This window comes from Caenorhabditis elegans, chromosome X, assembly GCF_000002985.6.
Source record: "Caenorhabditis elegans chromosome X".
Lineage (NCBI taxonomy): Eukaryota > Metazoa > Nematoda > Chromadorea > Rhabditida > Rhabditidae > Caenorhabditis > Caenorhabditis elegans.
The window spans coordinates 11,585,248-11,608,175 of NC_003284.9; the positions used below are offsets into that span (position 1 = coordinate 11,585,248).

The 22,928-nt window shown below is 36.3% G+C and overlaps 3 protein-coding genes and 6 non-coding genes across 10 annotated transcripts; 4 read left to right on the plus strand and 5 right to left on the minus strand.

Moving 5' to 3' along the window:
• Window positions 1-427: 427 nt before the first annotated feature.
• On the plus strand, window positions 428-4,470 carry abts-2 (Bicarbonate transporter-like transmembrane domain-containing protein). Its single transcript, NM_077535.8, has 18 exons — window positions 428-584; window positions 681-857; window positions 908-1,031; window positions 1,079-1,180; window positions 1,631-1,741; window positions 1,791-1,875; window positions 1,928-2,050; window positions 2,094-2,207; window positions 2,255-2,387; window positions 2,432-2,505; window positions 2,705-2,855; window positions 2,897-2,988; window positions 3,037-3,205; window positions 3,254-3,427; window positions 3,629-3,747; window positions 4,006-4,085; window positions 4,133-4,302; window positions 4,347-4,470. The coding sequence occupies exons 1-18, from the start codon at window positions 433-435 to the stop codon at window positions 4,408-4,410; spliced, it is 2,214 nt and encodes a 737-aa protein (NP_509936.3). The 5' UTR covers window positions 428-432; the 3' UTR covers window positions 4,411-4,470.
• F52D10.2 (PID domain-containing protein) lies at window positions 4,439-6,473 on the minus strand. The gene is made up of 6 exons (NM_077536.6): window positions 6,394-6,473; window positions 6,101-6,260; window positions 5,916-6,052; window positions 5,595-5,862; window positions 5,279-5,501; window positions 4,439-5,172 (listed from the first exon to the last, which is right to left on the minus strand). Exons 1-6 carry the CDS (start codon window positions 6,465-6,467, stop codon window positions 5,045-5,047), a joined length of 990 nt encoding a protein of 329 aa, NP_509937.1. The 5' UTR covers window positions 6,468-6,473; the 3' UTR covers window positions 4,439-5,044.
• A 1,157-nt stretch (window positions 6,474-7,630) lies between these two features.
• F52D10.8 lies at window positions 7,631-7,778 on the plus strand. Its single transcript, NR_072150.1, has one exon. It is a non-coding gene; the product is annotated as an Unclassified non-coding RNA F52D10.8 (non-coding RNA).
• A 4,852-nt stretch (window positions 7,779-12,630) lies between these two features.
• F52D10.10 lies at window positions 12,631-12,777 on the plus strand. Its single transcript, NR_072151.1, has one exon. It is a non-coding gene; the product is annotated as an Unclassified non-coding RNA F52D10.10 (non-coding RNA).
• Window positions 12,778-18,460: 5,683 nt separating this feature from the next.
• ftt-2 lies at window positions 18,461-20,172 on the minus strand. 2 transcript variants are annotated; one of them, NM_001350351.5, is made up of 4 exons: window positions 20,083-20,172; window positions 19,661-20,033; window positions 19,030-19,193; window positions 18,461-18,964 (listed from the first exon to the last, which is right to left on the minus strand). In NM_001350351.5, the coding sequence occupies exons 1-4, from the start codon at window positions 20,131-20,133 to the stop codon at window positions 18,806-18,808; spliced, it is 747 nt and encodes a 248-aa protein (NP_001337315.1). In that variant the 5' UTR covers window positions 20,134-20,172; the 3' UTR covers window positions 18,461-18,805. The 2 variants fall into 2 exon arrangements, with proteins under 2 accessions (NP_001337315.1, NP_509939.1); NM_077538.9 differs by lacking the exon at window positions 19,030-19,193 and adding an exon at window positions 19,222-19,385 and having other exon boundaries at window positions 18,473-18,964; window positions 20,083-20,165.
• Window positions 20,173-20,310: 138 nt separating this feature from the next.
• F52D10.12 lies at window positions 20,311-20,532 on the minus strand. The gene has a single exon (NR_072152.1). It is a non-coding gene; the product is annotated as an Unclassified non-coding RNA F52D10.12 (non-coding RNA).
• F52D10.11 lies at window positions 20,349-20,497 on the plus strand. Its single transcript, NR_072153.1, has one exon. It is a non-coding gene; the product is annotated as an Unclassified non-coding RNA F52D10.11 (non-coding RNA).
• Window positions 20,533-20,605: 73 nt separating the features above from the next.
• F52D10.7 lies at window positions 20,606-20,742 on the minus strand. The gene has a single exon (NR_072154.1). It is a non-coding gene; the product is annotated as an Unclassified non-coding RNA F52D10.7 (non-coding RNA).
• A 139-nt stretch (window positions 20,743-20,881) lies between these two features.
• F52D10.9 lies at window positions 20,882-21,030 on the minus strand. Its single transcript, NR_072155.1, has one exon. It is a non-coding gene; the product is annotated as an Unclassified non-coding RNA F52D10.9 (non-coding RNA).
• Between the last annotated feature and the right edge of the window lie 1,898 nt (window positions 21,031-22,928).

The following is a 22,928-nucleotide window of genomic DNA, read 5'->3' on the forward strand; positions in this document are numbered from 1 at the left end:
GAAACATTCTGCATATTTTTGCATTTTTAACTAATCCAGGAGTCAATGTCAACAGAAAATGACTGTTGACAGCGTCATAACTCAAATTGTATCAACGTTATTCGCATTTTATTTCAAAATATTCTAGAATATCGTTTCTAGTTTTATTCGTTTCAAAACTCTTCAACACCACATGGTTCTAATTTTAAAGCATAGTAATTCACAAAAACCATTTAAAGATACCATCTTGGAGTATTACGGTGGTTTATTGGCTCATTTGGATTGTACGAATTTAATGGATTTGTTCAAAGCCTCACTTTGAATTCGGGTTTAAATATCGTATACTTGCAAAATTGTATTCTTATGCGTGTTTTCAAGTTTTTGTTGCACTTATTTACTACTTAACTACGTTTATTCAATACTCATCAACTGTGAAATTGAGTTTCAGTAGTAATGCCTGAATTACTATGTCGAACGGAAAGGGTGGAACATGCGCGAAACTTTAAGACTGAAGTACGAGGATTAATGGATGTTGATCACTTGATTGAAAGAGCTTGCATTCATAGAAACATGAATCATTCTCATATCCACACAATTCTGTTGTCGTAAGTTTTGTATTACTTCTCTTTTCCATTGCAGTATTTTGAAAAACGGTTTAGCTAATATTTTAATCAACTAATCGTATGCTTACTTAATTTCAGGTTGTTTTCCGATCTATCCTCTCGGTTCCCACAGGAAAAGTTCGATCTGGCTCTGTTTAAAAATGCCGTGTTCTCGGTGTCTGATAGAGATTCGCGTGCTCCACGCCTTCACCATAAGCTTCAAAGTTACTCAGGAACTGACTTTTTCGACGTCAACCAAACCTGGATTGTGACATAGTGAGTTGTTTCTTTGCATATGTTTTAACTTTTATTGCTGCCACCTTCAGTGCCCAGCTTGATGGCCTAAAACAAAGCCACATGGCATTGGCGACTCTTGAGGATGCAACAAATCTTGGTCTGGAAATGGAGGAAGCTAGGACTGTGGTTCTTATTCTTTCGCCAAGCTATGAGGTGTGCATACTAAACGGCTCTCATTAATAATAGTTGTTCATGTCTAGAAACATACAAAGTCAGCAGCGGAAATTGCAAGAACTTTTGCTACCCTTTTAATGAATGACACACTCCGTCAATCTGTGAATGATGCAGCCGATGATGATCAGGTTAAAAGACAACATTAAAATCTGGGGTTGAAAAGTAAAAACTGATAATTTTTACCAAAGTCGTTTTTAATGCGGATTATAGTGTCTAGTTGCATTTTTTTAAATAAAATAATTTACTATGCATTGCTTTAACTATTAAAATTACCCGCACTAGAGTTGCTGTCAAATTGACATTGAAAATTAAAATAACTGTTCATTTTGAAATTTCGTCCCTGATAGTACTCCCCAACTTTTTGTGATTATTCTAATGTTTTTGTTTTCATAATACATTTGTGAAGTTGTCAAAAACAAATCTTTTTTTTTAAATTTAATCAAACGTGCTTGATCAAAAATTATACTTCAGAATTTTGTTTCGTTTCGTATTGCAGTGAAAATGAACAATTGAAAAATTGTAGTGCTTGCAATACTAATAGAGACAAAAATTTTATAATCTTATTTTTTTTATTCCAGCTTCGTGACCTGTTAACTGAATATGCAAAAGGGCTTTCACAACAGCTCACTATTCAAGTTAACGGAAAACCAATTGCGGATGACGATGATGAGTATGAATCAAAAAATTCTGTAAACTCACTTTGTATCTGATTTCAAATAATGTACCTTCTGCTTTCAGAGTTTTTGTCCCTACTATCCTTTCCGCGGTCTGGTCAAGGATTTCAAACGTCGCATGGCAAATTACAAATCGGATTATTTGGACGGTGAGATTTTGTGAACAAATGAAAATAACCGAGTAACGAGTTATTCTTAAAGGCATCAAGGACCGTCGATCGGTTTCCAAAGTGATTTCAACTGCAGTATTTTTGATTTTTACAATATTGCCAACGTCAATCGCATATGGAATGTTGAATGAAAACAATACGAATGGGGCGATTAGTAAGGAATACTGTAGTACATTTCAAAACAAAATCAGTTGTAGATGTACAAAAAGTGGTTCTGGGGCAATGGATTGGAAGTTTGCTTTTTGGGATATTTGGAGGTCAACAACTTTTGATTCTTTCAACCACGGCTCCATTGAGTATCTACATTGCTGGTGACACAAAAATTGAATATGTTTTATGTTCTGTAATTGTTTTTCAGTGATCTATCAAGTTGCACAGACAAACGATTGGGATTTCTTTCAAATGTACGCGTCTGTTGGGATTTACGCAATGGGTTTGCTGATTCTAGCATCAGTATTTCAGTTAGCATCACTTATGAAGTTTACAACAAGGTATTATTGAGATGATTCACGAAAACGAGCATGAGAGTTTTTAGATCCACCGAAGAAATTTTCTCAGTTTTCATTGCTCTGGCTCTTATCATAAAAGCAATTATGGCAATTGTTCACGGTAATATCAAAACTTTCTTGCAGTAAAAAACCTGTACAAATTGTTTTTGAATAATAACAAAACACATAAATTCTCAGTATTCATTCATGTTTTGCGGCTAGTACCATCAAACGCTAGACTGTCCTAGAAAAACCTTGTTCTATAAATTGTTTTGAAAAATAAATATAGTAACATCCTAAGCTCTACAATTTCTGTTTAGTTTACACTCATGGATATCTTGGATGCATTAATAATGTTGCTGGTGATCTTTGCGACCCTGCCGAACCACTTCTTTTTATCTTCCTTCTGTTTGGAACTACTTGGCTCAGTATGACAATTATTTCATTCAGAAGTTCCCCATATCTTTCAAGGTACTAATTGACAAGAATCCGTAAATCAGTAAAATTTTTAGATGGAAACGCGACTTAGTATCTGATTATGCTTTGCCAATTGCCGTTCTCGTTTTTTCATTTATTTCGTTTTTTGGTTTTAGTGATGTCAAGAGTAAGAGAAAATTTGAGGTTGAAAATTCATACTTTGATCTTATTTCAGAAGAACAATTCCAAATTTTCTCACGGGAAACCGATGCATTCTTTGTTCCTTTCTTCAATTTACCCGCTGAAGCTCAACTACCAGCAGTTGGTCTTGCCATTCCATTGTCTATTCTCTTTTTTATGGATCAACTTCTTGTTACCAATACTGTTGACAACAAAGACAATAAGTGAGTGGAGATTTATAGCTATGTCTGTCTTCCATCACATTCTTCCAGGCTGAAAAAGGGTTCTGCACATCATTGGGATCTGCTTGTTGTTGGAGTTTTAAATATTGGATTATCAATTTTCGGATTACCATGGATGCACGGAGCCCTACCATCAGCATATCTACATTTGAAGGCACTGAGTGATGTGGAAGATCGTCTACATAACGGATACATACAGACAGTGTAATGTTGACGTAGAGTACAAAGAACATTTGAGTGGAAAACAAATAATTAAAAATATATGACGATTGAAAAAAAAAACATACCCAACATTTTTGAAATAGCGGTCATGCCTACCGTGTTAAAATTGAAATGTTAAAGTACAATAACTAATATGGTGATCTTTAAAAAATTAATTTAAAACAATGAATCACTAACTTTCAGAATCGTTCACGTTCGAGAAACTCGCTTGGCAACGTTAATTGCACACATCATTATGATACCAATCTACTTCTTTTTGGTTCCACACATCACAGTATTTATTCCAACATCAATCTTTAACGGTAATCATATAGAATCAGTGAAATTTTCTGTTTTTTTTCGCAAAAAACTACAAAGAGTTTAGTTTGTGTATAAATTTGATATTTGACTAAAATGTAGAAGTTTTTTATCATAATATTTAGTGATTTAGATTTTGCAAGTGGATTGAGACAAAATCTAAATGGTTTTACTTTACCTTAAAACATACATTTACTTAGTATGCAGGGATTGGTTTTTTTTGTTTGATTTTAAAAGCAACTTTTTCATATGACATATTTTAGGTGTTTTCCTGTTCATGGCATTCAGCAGTTTGACTGGAAACGAGTTTTGGGAGCGAATCTTGCTAATTTTCACCGAACAAGTAGGACGTTCGTTTTTATTGACAATAAGATATTTGTTCCTTTTCAGCGTGCTTATCCACCAACACATTACATCCGCCGTGTTCCTCAAAGAGTGGTTCATCAATTCACGATCATTGAATTCATCCAACTTGTAATCCTTGTGGCTATCGGTTTTGCACAGTATCACTACGTTGAGATGGTGTTTCCTATTGTTATCGCAGCTTTCATTCCATTCAGGTACACCTTTTTCATAATTACAACTTCGACTCGAACATTTTCAGACACTTCTTCCTTCCGTTGTTCATCCGAAAGCAATATTTAGAAGCAATTGATGGACAGCATTGAACATGCCCACCCTATTTTTACAAAACATATAATTCACATTTTTTATAAAGCGTCTTTTGAACATTATTATTGTAATATCATATGCGTAATCAAAACAGTCTTTGGTAAAATTCGCCAATTGCATTAGTCATTGCACCAGAAACGACAAGTCATGTCTAGTCATGACCCAGCTCCAAACAAAAAAAATTGCAATAAAATTGCGGAAAATGTTAGAACAATCACAAACGAGTAATACATTAATGACAATCAATCGATATTACATTAAAATAATAGTATTGGCAGAATCTTTGAACAGATGCAGTAGGAGAGAGGATCGTGTCTAGCGAACATTTAGTTTAAGTTAACTAAGAGAAAAAGTCTAATTTTAAAGTATATAAAGTATAGTCATACAGGACAAAACCGATAATTTTTGGGTTCAACATATGGCGAGAAGGAAAGAAAGAGGGAAAAGAATATAAAAATGATGCTGAGAATTCTGAGACTTTTTGTTTTAGTTAATAGGTTTGAGAGGTTTGGAACAAAAATAAAACAAAAAAGCGACGGACCCGCGAAAAGAGTCGAATATCATTCGGAATTTGAAATATGAAATTTGAGTTTGATTGTGTTTTCAATGATTTGATGAAAATAACAAGCTTCAGAGCGACGTTACTTGCTCAACCTCTTCATCATCCTCGTAATCTTCTTCGAGGATAACCAGATCGTTGTCGGACGCATAGATTTCTTCACTAGATTCGCGAGCCAGCTTGCCTTCCTCGTGGTATCCTGTAAAACGAGAACATTATACCTAGTTATTTGTCAAATTTAATTGATTGAACTAAATTAAATGAACTATGATTGACAACTTCACATTTCCCCTTGTTTTACTTACCGCTTTCTTCAGAGAGGCTGTCTGGATCCGTCACAGGGAGCCGCAGAGTTGTCCTGTCATCATCGGAGCACACAGAACTTGCACCGGTAGTCGATGAACTGCTTGGTCCGGCATCAGACTTGTAAGTGTCACTAACTGGGAACGATGAGTTGGAGTCGACATCTGGAGCAGCACGGTAGCACACTGACTCATTGTCGTCAGAACCAAATTGCTCTTCATCTTCCTGAGAAAAACAACATAGTATTTTGTAATAGCAAAAGGTTTTTTATCTTTAAATTCAAAGAAGCAAACGCAATTCTACATTTCCAACACTCACTTCTTGTTCTTCGTCAATACTGCCCAGACGAGGCGCTGACTTTGATCGGCTAACAGGCGGACGGAAATTGAGGGTTCCAGTCTGCAAAATGAGCTTGCGACGAGGACACCCGGCTGATCCGGTGAGACGAGCATTCTGAGCAGAGAGTTTCTCACGCTTGTACTCCTGAAGTGCAGCATGCAAGAAGTTCTGAAGACGCGTGTTGATAATTCCCGGTTCGGCACTCTTCTTGCACAAAACCGCATGACACCGAAGTTCCGGTTTCAGTCTAAAAACGGTGATACAAAATAAATAATAAATATCGAATTTGTTAATCTGTACCTTTTTCCGTCGTGCTTGTAAATCCAGCAGAAAACTTTTGGATATTCAGGAGGAGCCGAACTAAATGTGATTCTGTGTGCCCAGTATTCCGTCAGCCCTTGTTGTTTTGTCTCAGCTTTCAATCCCGATCTTGTAATCTGTAATACAAGAATTTCGATAAAACTGCTTAAGCTAACTTTTCTGACCTCCAAGTTCATTCCCAAATCACTTCTGGCACGCGAGCAGTACGCTTTCCAAATCAACGACAACGGTTTTTCATAGCAATTCTCACCACGTGCCATGATTGTTAATACGTTACCCAGATAGATGACATTGTACGATTCTTCAGGGGGATTGATCGTGTACCTAAAAAGAACGCGTTTTTTTCATGTCAATTTTTTGAAGACTGTCTACTGTAAAAAACAGCTATCAGACTGAGGCAAACAAAAAAAAAGAAATCTAGAAAATCGTGGTAGTGATATGATTAATTATCACTTACCTTTGCTTCTTCTTTCTGAACGGCAATGTGAAGAAGTTGGAGGCTGACTGTGCAGTGCTACCCAAGAACGGCATTGTCTATAAAAAATAATATTTTTAAAACTATTTAACGATCAATGTAAATTATAGAAAAGCCAGAGAAAAAAGTAGAGGGCAATGAAACAGACTGAGAATTGAGCGGAACACATTAAAAGTTTTGTGGGAACAATTAATTCAATTAGATACGACAAATTTTCGAGACTAGAACTACTTGGATTCTGATTTTTGAAATTGTCAATTTCGGGGAACAGTAGGGTGGAATGATGACAGAAATAGAAGACAGAAAGAATAACGGTGTTTGGAGTCTTGGGGCGAATGATGATGTTTTAGTGCCAATATGGCAATATAGGTACAGATGGTGGTGAATGGGATCAAGATTGTATTAGGATTGGTTCTAGAAGTAGTACAATGCTAGAATAAAAGACGAGTGTATTGCATAGAACATAACTCTACTATTTTTTTTAATTTTGTACCTTTTCGAACTGTATTAAATAATAAGATTTATGACAATATAATTAGATTAACATGACTTCTGGTTAGTCAATGAATACTATTATAAACCCATGCCCATTTGCTCAAAAGAAAAGCAAACAGCAAAAAAATCGTTCAAAAAAAGGCTGCAAAAAATAAATTGCAAGTACAACGCCTAGAACAAGGATGGGAACACAATCGTTTTGTTGACATACCGACTGGACCTGAAGGCAAGGAAGGAAGATTCGAGTGAGAAAATAACGAAGAAGAAGGCGCAATTGTTTGTTTAAAACGGGGAGTAAAATGAAAAAGGAAAGGCGCGAACGAATATTAAACCAATCCGACAACTAAGACGAACCGTTAGACTCCCCGAAAAAGATTCCTTAAAATCTGTCTACTCGAAATTCAATTTCAACTTCTGAATGAAAAGGTTTAGAATTGAAAAAGAGGTGACGGGAATGAAAAAGAAAATCGGGATGAATATTCATTCACAGAAGACCGATGACATCACTTGTATCGTCCATTTGATTTCCACCCGTTTTGCCTCTTAACCCCTCTATACTAATCGATTCACGTGAAAGTAGTCAGACATCTGTTATCCATTAACCCCAAAAGTTGTTCATTTTCCTCCATCTATTCAACCATCACTTTTTCTCATCAATTCATCCCGCCACTAGTTGATTATTCGCATTCAAAAACTGACAAATATGTATATCCGAATTGGATCGGTTGATATTTCCGGATGAAAAGGAGAAAAAAATTGGTATGAAGGAAAAAAAAGGGGGTGAGTGAGGGAAATAGAGAAGGGGAAGTGATGGAATTGGTGGGAGGATGCGCATTCTGACAGACGAGACTATCCTCCTCTTCTCTTTTTCGCTCTACTTGCATCCGATTCGGATAGAGCGAGATATGTGGCATCTGGCCCATATCGTAAATCTTTTTGTGTATACAAAGCCAATCTCGGCAACATTTGAAAAGAAAGCTTATAAAAACCACTGGTGGATATCCAACAGAAAAACAGTGAGGAGCGAACGGTTTGACAGTTTTCAATCGACCTGACACTTCTTTCGTTATCATTTTTTCAACAGAAGAAGCAAAAAAAAATGAAAGAAAGATCACAGTCTAGACATAAGGAAAACGACAGAAACATGATAAAGTACCGACGGAGAGATGTAGATACTGTTCGAAAGGATGTATGACAATCTTGCTCACATGTTTTTTTCAAATTTCCGTGGGGGCGAAGAACTTGTGTTTGGTACGTAACAAGGCAAAAACATACGTTTTTTCAGAAGTGGGTTTTTGAGGTTAAGTTGTTGATAGAAAGATCAAGAGGATTCTTCAAATGTTGCGACTGTTTTAAAGTCTTGAACTTGTTGACTTTGAAAATCTAATTCTGAATCACAAAATTGATCTAGGAGTAATAGGAGTAAACAGTTCCCAGAAAATATATAGTAGTATTATTGAAAAATAGTCATAAGATTTTACAAACCTTGTGGATACAGATTTTTGATTTCTGGTTAACTTCTAATGTTAAAATGAAATTTTAAAAATGAAAAATATCGTTTACCAGCAGATTCTAATACAAAAAATCGTAGTTAGTCAGAAACTCAAAAACTTGAATATCATTCTTTTGTTATGAAGTTGAACTTTGGACAGGAAGAAGTTTAGCACTGACAATCCATTAAAAAGTTGTGCAAATACCGGAGAAAAATGTTGCAAGAAAGGGAACATTCGTATCTAAAAATAAATTGCATTGATGATATGTTTCCAAGATTAAATTGGTACAGGCTTACTTGATTTTCAAAATGATATCAAATTACATAGACAAGTGAAAGTAAATTGTTGAAACGGTAGTAACGTTTTCATATGGTTCAAGAGAAGGGCGGTCGAATATCTGTCAACTACAACGGACATACTTATGGAAACAAAAAACAGAAAGACTGATGGATTGTTAAATTTTTGGCATTTTGTTTTGTTTTCTCTATAGATTGGGTTTGCCGACTTTGAATAAAAAATATAGGAAAAAAGGATTCAGAAAAGGAAAAATCTCAGAAAAAATTGGGGAAACTGAAACAGCACCAGTAAATGGAAAACCGTTGTATGTTGTATTTGTATGGCGTGGAATCGAAAATGAAGTGTGATTGTAATTGCAATGAGGAGAAGAAGACCGTAACGTATACATATATTGGTGGAGATCTTGTGAGGGAATAAGTGAATAGCTGTCGGTTCAAATTTGTTCTCTTTCATCTTCATTCCATCTAATTCACATTTCACAGAGAATTGAAAAAAAAACGGACTGCGAAAAGTTGAATCTCGTCGTGATTGAAATGAAAAAAAGTGGGAAGGAAGAAGTAAAATTTCGAAGAAGATTGAACACTTTTTTCCTGTCACAACTCAAGATGGAGCTGTGAAATTTTAAATACCCACCAACGCAGAAGACGGCTTTATTTTTGACAGAGAAATAGCTTACACTTCCACTGGTGAATTTATGAACTAAAAATTAAAAAGTATTGAAAAAAATCCTGACGAAAGAATGACAATACAGCGAATTTTTATATGAAACCAGAGCCAATTTACAATACATTGCAGAGCAAGGAGATCAAAATCGTAACGTTGAACGTACTAGTAGTGCGAGGATATGAATACAGTTTTATGTTGATCAAAATGTATGTTCTGAATTGAAATATTGATGATTCACAACTTAAAGCGTCAATTCTGCAATAATAAGATATCTCACAAGCGTGACCATGAAAAAAGAAAGCGTTAAAAACTTGCTCTTACTTGAAAAAAAAAACGACATTTCTCATGACTATTACTTAAAGCACGGATACTCTAAAGATAAATTAAGATTTCACCATCAATTAACAATTAATGTACTATTACAAAGAGCAAGTATACTATATAACAATAATAATAACACAAACCGTTTCTTCCTGCAGAAGAAAACTATGACTCAGAGACTATGCATCGTTCTCTCTATCTCTACACTGTCTACAATAATAAAGAAAATAAAATACTGAGAGAGCGAGAGGAGGAAAACATCAGTGGCGTTCTTTTGCAAACAGTCGGAAAACATTTGCATCAAGTTGATCTATCAATCGCATGGAACCAAGCATAACTAAAGGAATAGGAAACTGGGGATAAGGGAACGGGATGAAAAAAAACAAGGAAATGGTTGGAAATGCATGGAAACGGGCAGTCGTTAAAGGAAGACGATTGGTTGCGGATTCTCAGACGATGATGATACGTAGAACAGTGTTGAGCGTTGAACACAAAAACCGAGAAAATGAACTCTGATGAACAACGAAACAAGAAACAACTAGAATACAGTAAGTCAAAAATTTATCAGCTTACGGAACAAGGGCTCTAATCTGTTGGCGTGGAAGACAGAAAAGAAAACGAGCAAAATCGTGCGAGTCTAACTAGCGACGACGCAAACAGCCTTTCTAATGATATCTAGTTCTTAGGTATACATATGTTAAACGGGCAAAAGAGACGAAGGATAGACAGTGCATGCAAAATTTCTTGTTGATAAATAATCAGTTGAAAAGCGATCTCATGGGCGAGTGGTGGTCAGCCGTGGGCGCTAGAGGATCTGTTTCTTAAGAAGCGCAAACAAAACACAAGTTCTTATGGATTCCTTTATTTTTGCAAGTAAGTCTAGAAAATAGCAATAAAGACATATAGCTGCAAACCATAACAAGACTAGTAAGTTCTCCAGACAAGTATTATCAAAAATAAGGCTAGTTTGCAAATCGAGAAGATGAGAAACCCAAAAACAACAATAGATTATTTTCAAAAAAAAACCCACCCAACGGTCACCTATTAATTAACTGCCCATTGTTTTCGACGGCAGAAAACCTGAATTCGACTCCCATTTTCAGACCAAACCCGACCCAATTTGGTCGGAATGAACATAGGCACAGTGTGTGTAGTGTGCAAAAAAAAATGGCAAAAAAAAAATAAAAAAGAAGTAAAAGAAGAGGTGTTGCATGCAACATACGAAGCGATAGATACGTAACAGATCCAAGAACTTCGAAAGCAGGTCAGGTGGAAACAATTATGCTCCTCGATTAGATTTCTTTTTGGGGCAACAAATTGTTTAAAAAATAAAGGAACTTGTAAATAGATAGTGATGGTTTAGTTGCTCGAAAAACTTATTAAACTCTCAGGAGAGAAATATATTTTAATTACTTTTAAATCATGAAATGAATTCTATTGACGAGTGAAACATATTTTTTTACGTCAGTTTGTAAATATCTTCTCAAATATACCAAATTACGGTACTTATGGGGTTTGTTGTTCAAAAATTTTTAACGCTTTGAATTTAAATGTAATGCTTTTTTGTAATTCCAAGCTTGGTAATGTTATTTTCTAAACCTAAACTTAACGTAGTAAAAATATAAATTTTCGAGCGAAACTTTTGTGAGAACGAAATCCATATGAACTAAAAGTATTGCCAATTACTCTTTTGAACCAAAAAACTAGGTTTTCTACAATAATAGTGTCTTTGAAATTAATCAGTAAATATCTCAGCTTGTTTTGAATTGTCACCCTATTAAGTTGTAGGAAGTTAAAATCCTGCTAGTGATTATATTATATCCCCAAAATAAACGAATGAAATTTTTCGGATCAACAAAAGAGCATTGAAAAAGCCCCTGGTGAGCATTTCTGACAAAACAAGGAAATAGTTAACAGGGTATTAAGGAAATGGAACATGGCAAGAGACAAGAAGCGGGGTGAATTCAATATGAGAATTACACGGAAGACGAATCAGCAAAACGTGCTAGAAAGATGAGGTAAAAAAATAAGCAGAAATGGAAAACAAAAGGAACTAGAAATTAAATTCATCAAAATCGCGACTACCATACATCTGCTTTAAGAGAAGTCGCACAACTAAATTTTATTCTTGTTGATTGGAAACTGATGTCATTTTTCCATTGGGTTACTCGCGAAAAATCTCTTAATTGGAAAAAGTGGGGGAAAATCTCAATCTGCGATGCACATGTTGTTGACACCACTGGACAAGTTTGTGCACGAAAGATACGGGACCAGCTGAAAAGTTCACAGTTTGGTATAGGAACTTCAAATAAGACACGAGGTTAGAAATCTGGACTCTTGAAGCTTACTTAGAAATAATCAGAAGCACAACTCAGTTATCAACATTGAAAAAGTAACATATGTGCAACTTTCATCTGTAGTTAAATGCATACAGTCTACAAAACGAAACTCAAAGCTCAAAAATACAACAGTTAGAGAGTAGAATAATTTTCAGATTGAAAAAACTTTCTTCAAAAATCTTGAGAAAATGTATTTAATTTAAATAAGTCTGATTTTTTTAAACTGAAGGTGCAGTTTTTTTCAATCGACAGTATTAAGTAAAATAACCAGGATTTTCAAAAAGGAAATGTATCAATGTAGACGTTTCAACATTGTCTGCTATCATTAATCGTTACCTTGACTTTCTCGGAGAGATTTTGAAAAAATGGGTTTTTTAAATAATAATAAGAACTTGGTTGAATATTTCAAAATGAATTGTAATTTTTTAAAGTTCAAGTTGTGGTATCAAACTCGTCATAAACGAAAATGCAAAAACAATGATCAACGATTGTTTTTGACAGCTCGAAATGGCATATCATGGGTGGGCGAGGAAACTGTCGACTGCTAGCTGATATGACGTGCAGTGCACGAAACTTCATTGCGCGGGCAGCTCCTCATTCTCTTTCATTTTCTCTCGTTTTCTCTCTCTATCTCCCTGTTTTCATATCTTTCTCTTTTTCAATTTCTTAAAAGCTGTCTTCGAACAGTCCAAGATACACAGAGAAAGAGCTCATGGTATGCACTGTATTGCAATCTTCCGCGCACGCGGCACATCTCTCACTCCAGGTTTGTGCAAGCGGGGAGCTAGCGGCAGCCGGTTGAAAATTTTCTGAGCATCAAAATGGCAAAGAAATAAACGCTCATGCGAGTTTTTCTCAAACACTCTTTTCTTTCATTCCTTTCTTTTTCTCGGTGCGATCACCTTGCACTGCACATCGGCATTAGCACTAACCGTAATCATTTAGACACCAAACCAAAATGCACATGTTTGTGAGAGCGAAAAGCTCAAAGGGCAAAGAAGACCAGTTGTGGTTCAATTTGTAACAGTTCTAGTTGTAGGTTCGAGTAAAAGTTTGAGGAAGGAACCAATGTGGTCGAGTAAAAACGATGAGGGCGAAAAAATTGAAATCGAGTTAGAAACCCAAGAGAGAAAAATATATTAAAACTGCATACATACAATTTGAAAGAAAATGACGTAAAACAAATTTGAAATATTTTTATGTAGTTTTCAGCATTTCTTTTTCTAGAATACAAACGTTTGTGGTCACGAGCAGCAAAAAATGTATACAATATACTTGAAACCGAAAGAAACTTGTTTCTGACATGAAGCCATCAGAACGCATAATTATCAAGAAGTGCAAACCTGAGCACGGCAAAAAACGAAACACATTTCTCAGCGGGCTGATCTTATATGTACAAGGAACTTTTTTTCAGATTTTGATATCAATCATACACCTTACCAAATGCAACATAAAACGTTCATTAAAAGGCAAAAAAGTTTTGAACGTTTCAAAAATTGTTTCAAATGATCATCAGTTTATGAAAAAACAGGTCATTTTGAAATGTTAACGGAAGCTAGTACATGAGAACTAAGAATTAAATTGGTTTGTTCTCGTCGCTAATTAAATAAATGTGGAACACACAAAAGTCCACGAAAAATAGTCAATTTCTAAACAAAAACACATCTGTTATTATTCGTTCACAAGAGGATACTACTTCTATGACTATGCGACCCGTTTATTTCAAGTCTCTGAACACAGCAGATGTCGTTTGATGTGTGTGTGTGTGTGTGTGTGTTTTGTATATAAGTATAAGAAGATAGTACGAGCGGAAAACACACGAATAAAAGTAGACAAAAGTAATGGTTAAGATATCTGTGTCGCTCCCTCGTTCTATGAGTGATCGCGGATGCTGTCGGCATTCGGCGGCGCAAGGTCAAATCTATCGGATGGCTCGGTTATGACGGAATGGATAATAACCCATCAGCACCTTGAAGGCAGGTTTCTCGCAGAGCATTGTGTTGGAAATTGGCGAATTGTAAAATTTGTGCATTGGAAAAAGGTGAAATAAAACCAAATGCCGTTTGATATTTTATCCACTTCTTTTTGTTTTTATGAGGAGAAAAAAGAGAGATGGATTCGAAAAAAGTCCAATATTTGAAAACGGATTGCGTTATTGCGTTTGAGACCCTACTAACAAAAGCTTATCATCGCAATATCTATCTTTCTTGACTCTCTGCATCGTTTACTTTTTCTATTTTGCACTTTTCTCTATTTTACTGATTGTGTACTTTTCAATCAAAATATGCTACAACTTTCAAAATAAGAAACGTTGCAAAGTCAAGACCGGAAACGCTGTCATGAATTATCCAAACGTGGCTAAATGCCAGTATTGACAAGCTGAATACCTTATGAGGAAAGAAGGAACGAAGGGTTTGGCAAGGCGGAAAGGATCTTCTATACAATTGAGAACAGAATATATATACATAGACGTCATACTCATGAGAAGTAGAGGACAAGTATCGGCAACCGACAAATTTGCTTGAACGAATACATGTCGACATTTCGCGGTAAGCTGCTAGTGAACAATAATTATACATATAGACATGTCAATGAAAAACATGAATATTTTGTTCAAATAAAGAATGTGTGATTTTGGATGCTTACTGGTGAAAAAGCAAGTGAAATGTTCCAGTTCAAGAAATGAAAATAGGAAAGGTCATGACATCTTGGACGAAAGTAATATATTCACTGACAACTATCGGATACTTTTGCTAGAAATACTTTGCTTAGATATTCAGAAAGTTCAAACGTTGGAATAGCGGAGTAGTATTGAAAAGAACTGAAAAAATTCAACAGTTGAGATACAAACCGCCGTTCAAGTAAATGGTAGAATTTTCATGACTAAACAATTGAGTAAGTTCTACTTTAAAACTGCAAAAAAAAGTATGTGTAAAGTCGCTAACCTATGTTTTCCCAAAAACAAAGCGGCCCAGTTTCTACAATTATTTACTCACGCAAGATTAATCAAAGTACCTAACGGCACGAGAAATAAACGATATGCAATATGAAAATCTGCCAGGCCACTCATAAATTTTTCGCGCCTTTGGAGATGGTTATCTTAATTATCGCATCTCTATTGCCCTCAAAATCTGGCTTTCAATAGGTCGAAGGAAATTGACATATAAGAATAATGGTGTAAATTGTAACAAATGAAAAGATACATAAAGAGCTTCAGTTTAACTGAAAAAAAAAAACAGAAATTTATACTACAAAATGGGTTGTTATGCGGCCGTTGAATTGGGTAAGAAGGAAATGAAGGCCGAAGTAAGTGCAACGGACACAGTGCGCAGAGAACGTAGAGGTAACGCGTCTGTACAAGAAGACAGTGTGCACAGATCGGGGACGCAGACAGCGGAACAGAAACACTGTGCAAAATAGCCGCGCGGACCGACAAGGCAGGCATTGCTAGCTGTCAGTGAGAGAGTAGTCCGTTACGTTCGACTTGCAAATTGAACCCTCGTTGCTATTTCTGTGGCAATGTGAGTATTGAAATGCTTTGTTTGCACAAAATCCACATGCAAATTGAAAGGCAACCTCGAATCGAAAGAAAAATAAGAAACATATACGAATGTGCTACTCACTCAAGACAAGATGTTAGCCGAAATATAACCGTGACAAAATCAAAAACAGACGCGTTTTATGATTTAAATGGTACAGTATGATTATACTCAGTAGGAGTCTTGCTTGGTGTCCAGAAGGACGATATAAGTTCAAACGAACATCTTGCTCAATTTGTTGCTGAGGCAATTATTCTCAACTACTAATCCTTGCGTGTTCAAGTTAAACAGGTTTTGTTTATGAATCTGTATTTCCCGGTGGAAATTAAAGAATCAAGAAACTTGTCAATTAGAAATTTTCTCAACAATATTGCATAATCATTATAATTTTCGATTACTTTCAACATCATAGCAGCTGTTTCAGATATGGAATCATTTTAAAGTTTAGACAAACGCTTCATGTTTCAAAAAAAACTGAGTGAATCTGAGTTTTTTTGATTGATAAAATGATTTTACCAATGTATGTATTTAACATGTTACTAGTTAACCACTTTATTATATCTTTAACTGTAACCGAGATAGACGACTTCAAGATAACTACTTTTTGGCATACACAGCAAGAGTGTAGCAGCAAATTCGGAAAACCCGCAAGTCTACATTTTCGAAGTTTGCCGTGCTCAACAAACGGCAGATTTGCTGCACACCTCTGATGTACACGCATATTCAGGGATTTGAAACCAAACATATGCTTCTTAACATTAAATCGGGCAAGAGATTGTATATATTTTGTGTGTGCGGTTTTAATATATTAGCTTTCAGAAAATATATATATCAACTTATAACTCTCTAAAACAATACTTTCCAGGTAGCGTTATCAAAGCTGGAACATCTGAAATCGATAATGATATTCTGGAATGATCATCTAGAAAACTTTGATTATCAATGACAACAGCTATTGGTAACAGCGAACAGTTATCTTTCAAATTAAAACAAACAAGATACATTTCATAATTTCGGCCTATTTCATCAACATTAATTTTTTTAAAGAACGTTGATATTTTTCATCAGATTTTCGTGAAAACCGATTTTTGAAAGTATTTTTGCTTCTTGAAGCCCACTTTCCAAAACATTATAAGAGGTTCAGTTTATTTATATGCCACTTTTGCGGTTTCAACAAGTTCAGAACATTGCAATCAAAGACGATATGACTTGATATGACTCGGATATTTGACTCGATATGACTCGGATAAGTTAGTTAAACCAGCTTTTTAGCACCATTACATTTGCTGCAACCTATATAGTTTAACGCAAAAGCATAAAGTTCTTGCAATTTTATTTAGGCAATCGTTTTGTTGCTTTTGCACAAAAATGTCTGAAACCTTGAAATGTCAAGCATTTCCTGTCAAGCATTTGCGCACAATTTACGGAATACTACATAATAATAAATTATAATATGGTTTAATTTTCTAATTTTCGGAATATAACCTAGTTTGAAAGTTCAAAGAAATTTCTGGTTTTCGGTAATTCGAGCTATTTCAATAAATGCCGAAAATTTGTCGGCAATTCCCTCATCCGACGATCGCTGAAATTTGTCGATTGCATTGCAACCCAGGTCTGAATACATTGCAAAATTATAGTTAATTTTTTTGCAACATTTATTGGTGTGTCAATTAACCTTCTTCAGAAAAATTGCATGTTTTTATTTGTGTGGTATAGAATGCTATTTTTGTACACATTGCCGGTTAGAGTTTTGGAAACCTTGAAAATCATCATTAACAAACCTTCAACTGCTTTATAAAAATTCATATTTTCAAAAATTATTATCATTTTCAACAATCGTTAATTTTTTTGCAATTTTCAATTTTTAAGGTTTTTGGCAAATGAAACTTTTGTCATTTTTGTTTTCTAAATATTTTGGGAATGATAAAATTTTTCAAAAACATTTATTTTTAGAAGTTGGTTAAAAACGAATGTATTAGAACCATCATTATTCACAAATGCAATTTTGGGTAAATTGATTGTAATAAAGTTGTTCACATTATTTCGTTATGTTTTTTGCTTATATTTCCGAGAAAAGCTTCAGTTATAATTATTGCAAAATGTAGAAAATATAATGTTTGGCTTTCAAATATATGTAGATTAGTTACCAACAAATGAAACCCAATTTTTAATATTTAAAACTGCATTCAAAACAACAGGACTTCTTCTTCTTCTTCAAAAAAAACATGACAATTTTCGAAATTGTTTTTGGTATTCTTATGTATTCGGCTTTCAAACTTTTCAACTAAAGCACAAATGTTCATTTAATTGTAAAGTGGTACAAAAGTAGCTCGTTCCCAAAACCCTGCTCTTTCTGCATAGAACTATCTCAATTACCAGTGTACCAATTACCACTCCTTATATTATCGGCTGTAAAAACCCCAATTTTTTGGTTGTTAGCTGGCGCCGCCACCTGGCGTTGCAAATGAAACCTACCCGTCCAAATAAGTAGTTTTCAAGTATGTCACTAACCAAAATTTTGCTATATCTGTAAAGCCAATTTAACTAGAAATAAACCTATGAAAGTGTCATGTACCGGAGATTTAATCCAGGACTCCACCTTTTCTTATTCCTCAATGAATATGAACATTAAATTCTAGTTTTCATCTTTGTTCATATCTATAATAAATGAAATAAATTTTGAATTGAACCTTAGCAAGTGCCTAAGACGTAGTAGTTATCTTGGTTAAGGAAGAACAACCTGCAATAACAAGATGTCGCTAAAAGAAAACGTTCGTTTCAGTTTTCTTTTCTCATTCGAACTTTGTTCAATTGCACTAATTTTTATACATTTGGATGTCAATCGGAATCCTCCCCTCTTAATATTTCTTCGACGTGATTATCTGCGTTAATTTCTCATATTGAAGTTGGTGTTACAACTTTATTATGTGTATTCAAAAGCTTGGGGGTGTTTCGAATGTCGAGATTTGAAAGGGGGAAAAGCCGTAACAAAACGGAACATTGAATTGTATGGGTAGAGACGGGAAGTTTTGATGAGTGGGCTCAGCACAGAAATTTGAATAACTTCTGCATTTGGTTGATGGGAAAAGGGGAGTGATTGATGAATTTATAGAAAAAAATGGAAAGAAAAACGATGGTTTAACTAGTCAATGGTAATAAATAAATCATATGACAAATAGTATTATTTATCATTTTCAAGATCGAGGTGAGGGGTGTGTGGCGGTAACGTGTCGGTGTGAAGGAGTTAGTTGCCTCCCTCTGTCTCGTTGGCATCAGTGTCATCGGTGGCAGCGTCCGAGGTCCAGAGAGTCAAGTTGTCACGGAGAAGCTGCATGATGAGGGTAGAGTCCTTGTATGAGTCCTCGTTGAGGGTGTCGAGCTCAGCGATGGCGTCATCGAAAGCCTGAAAGATTAAAGGTAATCAATAGCTTTGAAGTTACGATGCTATGTCAAAAACTTAACGAGCACCTGCTTGGAAAGCTGGCATGCTCTATCCGGGCTTGCTGCTACTTCATAAAAAAACACCGAATAATTGAGTGCAAGACCAAGGCGAACACAGTTCGTTGGTGACAGATCTTTATTTGCAATTTCAAGTGCCTCCGCGTAAGCCGTTTGTCCAATGTTGGCTACTGCTAAAATAAAATAAAAACATTAACACACCTGCTTGGCAAGCTGGCAAGCCTTGTCCGGGGCGTTCAAGATCTCATAGAAGAAGACAGAGAAGTTGAGAGCAAGTCCCAGGCGGATTGGGTGAGTTGGTTGCATCTTATCCTTGGCAATGTCGAACGCCTCTTGGTAGCTTTGCTGCGACTTCTCGACAACCGCTGCAAAGAAGGAATATTCATTTCTGGTCTTCTTTGAAACGAGTATGACTATGAGAGGCAGAACTCCCTAGAGGAGAACCCCCAATGAGCTGCCCTAGAGTTTATTTTCAAAAACTACGCATCGATGTGGAATTGGGTCGCGCCTGAACTCCCGTTCTCTGTCTTCCCTATGATATCTTTCCACACTTCACACAAGGATGCATAGCTTACGAATGAGGGTTAGAAACGAGTGCACGGTTATGTCCCAATTACAGTCATCATTTTCAATCACTTACAGTTTCTGTCGTCTCCGGAGGCGACCTCAGCGAGGTAACGGTAGTAGTCTCCCTTCATCTTGAGGTAGAAGACCTTGGACTCGGCGGCTCCAGCCTTTGGAATGAGGAACTTGTCGAGCAAGTTGAGAACGTCTTGGCAGATGTCGCGGAGCTCCTTCTCAACCTTCTCACGGTATTCCTTGGCCATTTGTTGCTTCTTCTCAGATCCTTCGGTCTTCTGCTCAATTGAAGAGATGACTCTCCATGAAGAACGACGGGCTCCGACGACGTTCTTGTAGGCAACGGAGAGAAGATTGCGCTCCTCGTTGGAGAGCTCAGCTCCCAGCTCGGTGACCTTCTTCATGGATGCGGCCATGTCGTCGTAACGCTCAGCCTGAAATTAAAGTTTTAGTATTCAAGAACATCCTGAGACATCTACATACCTGCTCGGCAAGCTTGGCGCGGTTCACGAGCTCTTCCTTTCCGTCAGACATAGTTGATTTAGTTGCTTGAAGTGGATGAGTCACTGAAAAACGAGAATATAAAGAGTTTGATACAAAAAGGTCAAATGAGAAAGAGAAGAAAGAGGGCGGTAAACAAATGAAGATTGTTTGAAGAAAGCAAAGAATGGCTCCTTTCCGTATTCTTATATGATATGAAACTGATGGGACATTTTCATCTCTTCTAACACGAGGCGTATGAGCCCTTGTAGAAGTATACACAATGCATCAAGAAGAAACGAGAAGGACGTTGTCGAGCGAGTAATGTTGAACAGAGTGAGCGGCACCCCTCCCAGCCCTCCCTCTCGTTTTCTGTGCGTCTCTCCCTATCTGCCGAAAGGAGCGCGCACCATCATTTTAGGGTCTGTAAAAACCATTCAAACTGCGAATTTCAGAATAAAAATTATATATTCTGAGAGGGGAAAGTCTGTTTCATCAGCTAAAGTGAAGAAAATATAAGTTTTGATATCTGTGTTTAAAAAGAGCCGTTTGGCGCGCTACAAACACACAATTGCGGAGTGATTCGAGGGGGCTGCCAACAGAAAACCGCCGCCTCCTACGACTCATAAAGGGTCTCTTTCGCAATGTGTCAACAAGAGCGCGCACCACATTTCTTCTTTGAAGGAAGTCAACATAATTTCAGATATATTAGATGAAAATTAGATATTCGGGTTCGTCTTTTTCCGGGCTTTTAGTTGACTAGAAACTCGGCCTAAAATCTTGAACTTTGAATATTTTTGTGCAGAAAATAGGACGAAAACATCGGACATGCGGAGGCTTCTAGGGGGCTGCCTTTTGCCCACCCACCAGGCGCTCGGTCGTCATTTGAAGTCGCTCTGTTATTCAAATAGAAAGAGCGCTCACCATAACTCTTTGGGCCATAATTTACCTTCAAATTATCTTGAGTAATGTATGGTCTGAAAATTTGAAAATGTGACTACAGAAGCTTGCCGTTTTCAAAGTTAAATGATGATTCTTGCATGTTCCTGGATGTTTCTGGAAACTTGGAGCAAATTCAAACAATGCGGCAGCGCTTTGGGGGCTACTTTGACGACCGCTGCAGACTTGTTCTAAATCAATGACCAGCGGCGGTGGGCTCGGAGGCTCGGAGCTGATGCGGTTGGCTCTCGCTTCACAACAGCCTAGGATCGAATATGCAGGGCGCGTAAACATGCAGGCAAAACAGGCTGATAATCGTGTTACTTAACTTGAAAGTGCCTGGTATTTGCCTTAAATTACAAAGGAGATTCAGAAAAATAATTAGCATGATAAATTTACAATTCTAAACTACATATAAGGCCAGGTTCTATTCATTCTTTTCATTAATTCATATGTAGAATTTTACAAAAATGTTTATTACAATAGTATCTGTAATTTTTCCTGATGTTTCTGAAACTGTAACTGGTATTTTGTACAAACATCCATATCAATTAGAATTGGTGTCGCGGAACACATCCGACTGTTGTTTGATCTTCATTTTTGTTGTCTTCACTTCCGATTTTCGAGGAAGTACATGTACATCTTCATTCTTCCTATCCCGAAACCTTTCAAACCCCATTCTATCAAAACAGAATTAGGAACAACAGATGCGTGGTGTGGTGCGCAACTATACAGAGACCTTCAACGCAATTTACGTCTTATCTATTCCACATCTTCTTTCACCGTGCAGTGAGGTATACTCTTACTCATCAATGAGAACTGTTGTCTTACGGGAAAGATTCAAAAACCAGTGAACCCACCTTCAATTTGAAAAATACGTTTCTAAATATATTTATTCGCATTTCTCAGACTGCCCCAATTACCAAAATGGGCTTTTCATTTTTGGCCATTTCAGGATTAGCGGCCGACGGAGCAGTGAAGTCGTGGGAACCTATTAGATGTTTGGTCAAGGTTGTGCCCAGACTCCAAATTGTTTTGAACAAGGCACCACCTGCTGGTCATTTTTCAAATGTTCTTTCTTTCTGAAGGTCCTCTGAGAGATGGAAGGATGTTTGTAGTTTTCTTTATTACGACCACTTTACAATTCAATTCGGGGGAAGCATTTAATTTAAAATTCTTCTCTATGTGTGTGTGTGTGTGCAGATTTCAACTTTCTTTACAACTTGGCTCAATGAGACTTCGATACTTAGATATTGAGACTTCAGACTAACAGAAAATGAGAAATGAATGATCATGTGAAATAGGATATAAGCTCATAAAGTCAAAGTGCATAATACTCCCTAATGTAATATTCATGAGTAATCATTGATGCTTACACTCTGTCTCGACTTCCTATCTGTTCTTGGTTAGCAGAATATTTAGCAGTTCTGTGAATCTGCACGGTGAGAAAATTTCACAGTTTGCATGTTTTCATTTATTCAACCAGTCATTCGATTACTGGCCAAGTGAACAACAACGTCGCGTGGGATATGAAAATTGGAAAATTTTGAAATTGGTCTGCATTTGGCAGAGTGTCCCCCTACTTTTCAAAACAATCCAATTTCCAATTCATGATCACAGATGATTCTAGTTTTACTAAAAAAAAAAGGTTGACTGTATCATCTGCCTTCATAGTAACTATATTTACGAAAACGTCATGTGTTACAGTTTTGTAGAATAACATTGAAGAAGACGATCTCTTTTTTTGTTATATTTGTCATGTGTCGATTGTTGACTAAGACGCTCGGAAATCAAGCGACCACCTGCACATTTATTGTGAAAATACCCAAAAATACTCGAAAATCGGCGTACGTAAATTGAAAAATGAAACACTTGAAGATTTGCCTTACAATGCTTATTTTCGTCCATTT

Bases quoted from the DNA above. Each gene is read 5' to 3' on its own strand.
- abts-2 (NM_077535.8), top strand. From the start codon at position 433: ATGCCTGAATTACTATGTCGAACGGAAAGGGTGGAACATGCGCGAAAC. The intron at 3,206-3,253 runs GTGAGTGGAGAT...ACATTCTTCCAG, and splicing joins GTTGACAACAAAGACAATAA to GCTGAAAAAGGGTTCTGCAC. The intron at 3,428-3,628 runs GTAATGTTGACG...ACTAACTTTCAG, and splicing joins AACGGATACATACAGACAGT to AATCGTTCACGTTCGAGAAA.
- F52D10.2 (NM_077536.6), bottom strand. From the start codon at position 6,467: ATGCCGTTCTTGGGTAGCACTGCACAGTCAGCCTCCAACTTCTTCACA. The intron at 6,053-6,100 runs GTCAGAAAAGTT...CTTGTATTACAG, and splicing joins ATTTGGGAATGAACTTGGAG to ATTACAAGATCGGGATTGAA. The intron at 5,173-5,278 runs GTAAGTAAAACA...CTCGTTTTACAG, and splicing joins CAGCCTCTCTGAAGAAAGCG to GATACCACGAGGAAGGCAAG.
- ftt-2 (NM_001350351.5), bottom strand. From the start codon at position 20,133: ATGTCTGACGGAAAGGAAGAGCTCGTGAACCGCGCCAAGCTTGCCGAG. The intron at 19,194-19,660 runs GTAAGTGATTGA...ATTTTATTTTAG, and splicing joins CTCCGGAGACGACAGAAACT to CAGTAGCCAACATTGGACAA. The intron at 18,965-19,029 runs GTGCTCGTTAAG...TTAATCTTTCAG, and splicing joins CATGCCAGCTTTCCAAGCAG to GCTTTCGATGACGCCATCGC.